At 55.7% G+C, this 6,325-nt stretch overlaps 1 protein-coding gene across 1 annotated transcript in view; it reads left to right on the plus strand.

Annotated features, from left to right (window-relative positions):
• NPLOC4 (nuclear protein localization 4 homolog (S. cerevisiae)) overlaps positions 1-6,319 on the plus strand; it is a gene marked incomplete at both ends in the record, with an annotated part of 23,343 nt that extends 17,024 nt beyond the window's left edge. The window contains 5 exons of the mRNA XM_009070915.1: positions 2,880-2,951; positions 3,959-4,054; positions 4,723-4,839; positions 5,742-5,844; positions 6,278-6,319. Of these exons, the coding sequence (XP_009069163.1) occupies positions 2,880-2,951; positions 3,959-4,054; positions 4,723-4,839; positions 5,742-5,844; positions 6,278-6,319 (430 nt within the window). The remainder of the gene's footprint in view (positions 1-2,879; positions 2,952-3,958; positions 4,055-4,722; positions 4,840-5,741; positions 5,845-6,277) is intronic.
• Between the last annotated feature and the right edge of the window lie 6 nt (positions 6,320-6,325).

Raw genomic sequence — 6,325 nt, forward strand, 5'->3', positions numbered from 1 at the left:
GGGTTTCTTTGGGATGGTGTAAGACAAAAGCCCCTTACAAGGGCACTGGTGTTGTGACAGAGCCCTTTGCCCTCGAGTCCCACACTTAGAATGGCTGAGCCGTGTCTGAGCCCTGTCCTGGCACCTGTGACACATGTCCCATGCAGCCCTGGGACAGCCTTGAGCCAGGGCACTGCTTTTATTAGAGCCCAGCAGGACCTCTGAGCCAGACTGTCCTACCATGGCACTTGGAAATCCTCTTCCCAGGCAGAGCCAGGCTGCAGGGAGTGTTCACTAACGGGGAAGGACTTCCCTGGCTGCCCTCCCACCAGCTCAGGCTGGGCTGGAAAAGCCGCCTTAGCCTTAAATGTCCCAGATGCTCTGGGGAGGAGGATGCTGGATTAGCTCACCGGGAGTCTCCTGGGAAGGCTTTCAACTCTCCCTGACCTGTCACTCTGAGAGAAGTCACTTTGTTTCTGCACCTCAGCCAGGCTGGGGGCAGAACCGCCTGGCAAACCCTGTGAAGTCAGCACAAGGAAGAGCAGGGCTGGGATTTACCCACACATGGGAAGGACAGATGGTTGTGAGCTCCACCGTGCCTACAGCACAGGGAACAGGTCGGGAATGACAGCGTGGGATGCTCACAGCAGGGGATGCTCACAGCGTGGGATGCTCAAGGCTGGGACATGGAACTGGAGCCTCCCTCCTGGCTGACAGCCCCAGGCTCCTCCCGAGGCTGCTCCCCTCACCCTCCATGGATAATCCCGAGGCCACCCAGAAGCTTTTCCATCCCTCCGAGGTGTGTGACACCATCCTTCTCCCTGTTCATCCTCATCCCTGCACAGCTCCCACCTCCAAACAGTGGTTTGAAAGGCTCTAATCCCAGCCTTGATGTAATCTCCACCTGAATGATTCATTGTCCAGACCCTCCAGGCCTTCCTGCTGGTTTTTTGTCCAGTAGGCAAACACTTGTGGCTCCGTTAACCCCTTCCTGGCCTCCCCTTGGAGGGCTTTGGGCATCTTAGGCTGCGGCAATAACAGGGTTCTGCTGGGGTCCTGATGGTGCTGTGCTCAGCATAAGGATCTTATTCCCAACAATTCTCCCAGCATGATGTTCATTAAGGCCCTTAAAACCATGATTAAATGGTCCGTGGTGGTGGAGAGGAGTGACAGTATTTGGGGGTTTCTGTCGTGGTTGGGACATGTCCTCAGCTCGGGGGTTCCAGTGTGGATGTCTCAGAGGCCTCAGCAACATGCCATGAAAAAAAACAGGCATTGAACATGGAAATCCCCAGAGGGGGAGATTAAAGCCAACAGGTGCTGGAAAAATGTTTCTGCATATTAGAACTTAATTAGATTGGAAAATGAATTCCAGATGGGCTAATTACACATGAGTTGTTGCAGGTTCCTTCTTGCAGGGGCAGGAGTGTGTGTTTGGGAAGCTGATTGGATCTGATTCCAGCCTCTTGTGGTATCGCTGAGATCTAGGAGGAGGTTGGCTCTGGGCCCCTGTGATCTCCCAAAAAAGGCTCCACAGCTCCTCCTGCTCCTGTCAGAGCCACAGAGATCTGAGACTGCGACCACGGGGCCAACAACCTGTCATGTGCAGCAGCAGAGATCCTTATCGAGGTTGCTTTTCAAAGAGCTTCAAAGGCTGGAAGGGAGAGTTTTTTTCCAGTTCCTGGGGACAGGGGATGCTTGGGGAGGGGATCGGGAAGGGGGGCTGTGCCCGGAGGGGAGCAGCATGCAGGAGCTTGCTGGGACGAGGTGGAACTGGGAGCACTGGGAGAGCAGAGCATGAGAGCTGCTGCTCCACATAGCTGCGCTGGGTAAACACCGCGGGGAGGAGCTGGGAGTGATGTTCTCCCGGGAAAACACTGCTGGGAGGAGAAGGAGGGAGAGAGGAGAGAGGCAGCCATGGGCAGCTGAGCCCTGCACTGCCTGGATCAGCCCGAGGAATGTTGCTCCCCTCCCACAGGGACCCACTGGAGGAGTGGTGCTCACAGCCCTGAGGTCCCCAAGGCCAGGGTGACACCTCTGGGGTGACTCCAGCCCCCAGGAGCCAATGGAAACTCAACCCTAAGGTCCCTGAGTGGGAGTGATGGGAGTATGATTTCTGTGGGGCTCAATGAATGATTTATACCACGTTAAGTGATGATTTGGGTGGCAAACACAACCCCTGGTGCAGAATCCTTAATGGGAAGTGTCAGCTCTCCTGGATTTACGTCCGAGTCAGCGTCTGAACTCGGCATGTTTGGCATCAATCAGGGCTAATTGTCAGGTTGTGATTAATGAACGTGTGCCAAACACTTGTCTCCCTAATTAAACTTGATGTTCCCTTCGTCTGGCAAAGCAAAACAAGTTTCCACCGTGGGATGTGCTGGCTCTGAGGGTCTGGGTGTGAGAAAGTGCCTGGGTTCCCAGATCTCAGGGGAGACTTGGATGAGGGACTTCTGGGTCTGCAGAAAGGGAGGTTTGCCTTGGCTGAGGTGGCAGATGTGGCCTGTCCCTCCCTTTAAGACAGAGCTGCTGTTTTCAGTGACATTTAGAATCATGGGATATTTGGAGTTGGAAGGGACCCACAAGGATCATGGAGTCCAACAACCCCAAGAATCGCACCTTGATTTACACTCCTTAGGTAATTCCAGGTCCCTCTCCAGTGGGAGATAAGCCCAGGGTGGTTTGTGACCACACACTCCCATAGTTCACAAGGAAATAGAGATCTCCAGCTTCAGGGACCTGCAGGGAATTGGACAGGCCTGCAGCACCCAGCTGGGTCCTTCCCACACCCTCAGTGATCTGCCACAGCTGTGAATCCTGTGTGGGTGATTCCAGGGCAGAATCCCATGGGCTCCACACCACTTCCATGCTCAGGAGTAATCCAACTGTTCTTCTTTCAGGACATAGACAAGTTTGGGAACGAGATCACCCAGCTGGCTCGGCCCCTGCCCGTCGAGTACCTCATCATAGACGTGAGTACACCCTGGGACAGGAGATGGTCAGGGCAGAGCAAAGCTCTTAACCCACCCCAAAATTCCCATTGGAGGTGATTCCTGATTATCCTGCTCTCCCTACTGCTGCCAGGCGCAGGAGGCTGCCCTTCTCCGTGGGGTCAGTGTGGTGCCAGGAACACACTTTTCTTCCCAGAAAGGCACTGCCTGGTGCCTTATCAAGCTGGCACAGAGCCACATGGCCAGGAAGCAGCAATCCCATGGATCCCTGTGCTGGGCAGTGCCTAATGAGGGAACTCCAGCCTCCAGCTGCCTGTCTGGAGCAGCAATTAGGGATCCATCTCCTTCCAGTGACTCAGCACGTTGTCCAGAAATGCTTTTTCCTGGAGGAAGGAATTCACAGCTTGGCCAGAGCAGAGCTGCTGCCAGGCACGGCAAGGCTCAGCCCTGGGGCTGGGAAGTGAACCGGGAAGGCAGGAAGGGAAATAATTGGGATGACAGCTGATACTGCTGGAGTTGGGGGTGGTGCCAACAGCGATTAAATCCACACGGAGCAACTGCTCTGGTCCAGCTGCCCCTGGCACAGACAGCGCCGGAGCACAGGGATTCCTGCAGCAGTGACAGATCCCACCTGTTCCTGGGATACCTGAGGAGTCATTGGGATGAGAACATCGGGATGGGACACGCACTAGGAGCCCCCCAGGGTCCCCTCCTGGCAGAGCTGTGCTGGGATCACTGCGTCCCAGTGACCTGTGCAAGGAGGGATGTTCTCCCTGGCATCTGTCAGGACCAAGCCCCATTTACTTCCCTCCCTCCAGCTTCCTTAGAAATGCCTTCCGGGGGCTGAGGGATGTGCTGATGGAATGTCACTGTGAATTAAACTAAAAGCCATCAGATCCCTGTGGGATCCCTCACTGTCCTCCTGGCTGAGCTGGGATTATAGCCATGGCTGCTCTGGGCTATCCAGAGCCTTGATTCCCATATCCCACTGACTTCTGATCATCCTTCCTTGGATTTTTCCTTCTTAGATTACTACAACTTTCCCCAAGGATCCGGTGTACACTTTTTCTATTTCTCAAAATCCATTCCCCATCGAGAACCGAGACGTGCTGGGAGAGACTCAGGTGAGGATTGATCCTTGATGAAGCCACATTCCATAGGGATGGGCTCTGCCTCCCGTGGGATATTTGCAGAGGGACAGCTGTGCCCTCAAGTCACCCCTTCTTGCTTCAGCTTGCCAAACTCCTTCCTGCATGGAGCAGTGTCTGCATGTCAATGCTGATTGTCAGCTGGATGCTGTGTTCCTCTGGCTACGTGATGGGATCAGAGCTCCCTGTGCCCCCTCCAGGTCAGGGGGCTCCAGCCCCACAGGGACAGCACTTCTCCCCACGGACCAGGACAGGGATGAGGCTCTGTTACTCCACTCCAGAAGCAATGATTTCTCTTTGTGGCTGGAATTTGAAAGCACAGAGAGCTGTTCCCGCAAGAGGAAGTGGAGGAAGGGGCTGCTTCATCCATTCCCCTCTGCCTCTGTTCCATAAGGACTGGACTGGAGCTGACTGGCCCCACTCAGCACCTCTTGGGGCTGAGATCAGCTCTGTGTGCTGGGGGTGGTCAGAAAGAGCTGGTGTGGGTCCAGAGATCCTTTCCCTTGGAAGTTGTTAGCTGGGATTCAGTCAGCCAGGCTAGGGGCTGGTTTTGGGAACATCCCTGCAGATTCCCAGAGGAGACAGGAATGTCTGTGAGTGGATCCAAATAGGAAATGACTCCTCATTTCTGCCCCTTTCTGCAGGACTTCCACAGCTTGGCCACGTACCTGTCCCAGAACACTTCTTCCATTTTCCTAGACATCATTTCTGATTTCCATCTGCTCCTCTTCCTGGTCACAAACGAGGTCATGCCTCTGCGGGTACGTAACAGGCTGAGCAGGGTCCCATCGCTGTCCCTAGAGCCCCCAGCTCCTCGGGGGTCCCATAGGAGTGTGGGGGTGACTGTCCCTGTTCAGGGCCTGACACTGCCTCTTCCCAGCAGAGCTGTTGGGAGAAGGTTTAAAAGCGTTTTTAATGTTTAAAAGCTGTTTTTAAAGCTCAAACACAAAGCTCCTGAGCCGCTGGGAGCTCTGAGAAGGAGGTGGTTGTCCACACAGCCCGGCCTGAGCCAACTTGGCTGCAGCTCCCAGAGCTGGAAATGTTTTCAGAATTATCTCAGAATCAGGAATTCTGTGGGAATGATAAGGAGCTCAGAGCCCCCAGGCCTGGCTGTGCAGCTCTGCTGCCCTTGGCTGGGCACTGGGGCCTGGAGGCTGCTCAGTCCATGCTGAGCACCAACACTGCTGGAGGCTCGCAGACTGAGCCAGCTGGGAGAGTGTTTGCCAGAGGCTGTGCATGTGGGAGGCAGCTGGGATGACCCTGGGCAGCTGGAGATCAGGCTGGGACTAGGAATGGGGGCTGGAATGACCTGAGATGGACAGTTTGCACCCCAGAGTCAGGGACTGACTCTGAGCAGCTGGAGGTTGGGATAGGGCTGGGGATGAGGGCTGGATTGTTCCAGGAAGGAGGGTTTGCACCCCTGCAGTCAGGATCAGCCCATGGCGTGGCAGTTGGCTGCAGTGGGAGGTGATGCCTCCTCTAAACAGAGAAAAGGAAGCTTTTGGGGTCTGGGAGGAGCAGAGGAATAAACCAGGGCACCCCAAGGAGCTCAGGAAAGGGGGAACAGCTCAGGTTCAGGGTCCTGCCTTGCTGTGCTGGGGCAGGAGGGCAGGGAGCAGATCCCTCTTCCCAGCCCCTGCCATTTGCTTCCTGTGGCTTCCAGGACAGCATCAGTTTGTTGCTGGAAGCTGTGAGGACCAAAAATGAGGAGCTTGCACAGACCTGGAAAAAATCTGAGCAGTGGGCGACCATCGAGCAGCTCTGCAGTAAGAGGGGGGGCCTGGGGCAGGGTGCCCTTGGGAACGGGGAGCTCTTGGGAAAGGGGGTCCCTTGGCAGAGCTGGCTGGTGTCTACATGGTGCTGGTTCCAAGTAACCATGGAGGCTGCTGGAGACTAGGGGGGAGGAAAACTGTTCCTTGGTCATGGAATCATGGAATGCTTTGGGTTGGAAGGGACCTTAAAGCTCATCTCATTCCACCCCCTGCCATGGAGTGGGACACTAGCCCAGGTTTCTCTAAGCCCCATCCAGCTTGGCCTTGAACAGTCCTAGGGATGGGGCAGGCATGGTGACCATGGGGTGGGCTGGGAACTGTGTGGTGGGATGAGCAGAGGGATGCCCTGGCTCTCCCTGCAGGCACGGGGGGTGTCCCGGGGCTGTGGGGTGGGATGAGCAGAGGGATTCCCTGGCTCTCCTCACAGGCACGGTGGGTGTCCCTCTCTCGGGGCTGCAGGAGTACGGTGCCATGG

Source organism: Acanthisitta chloris, unplaced genomic scaffold (genome assembly GCF_000695815.1).
Source record: "Acanthisitta chloris isolate BGI_N310 unplaced genomic scaffold, ASM69581v1 scaffold10343, whole genome shotgun sequence".
In the NCBI taxonomy this organism is placed as follows: domain Eukaryota; kingdom Metazoa; phylum Chordata; class Aves; order Passeriformes; family Acanthisittidae; genus Acanthisitta; species Acanthisitta chloris.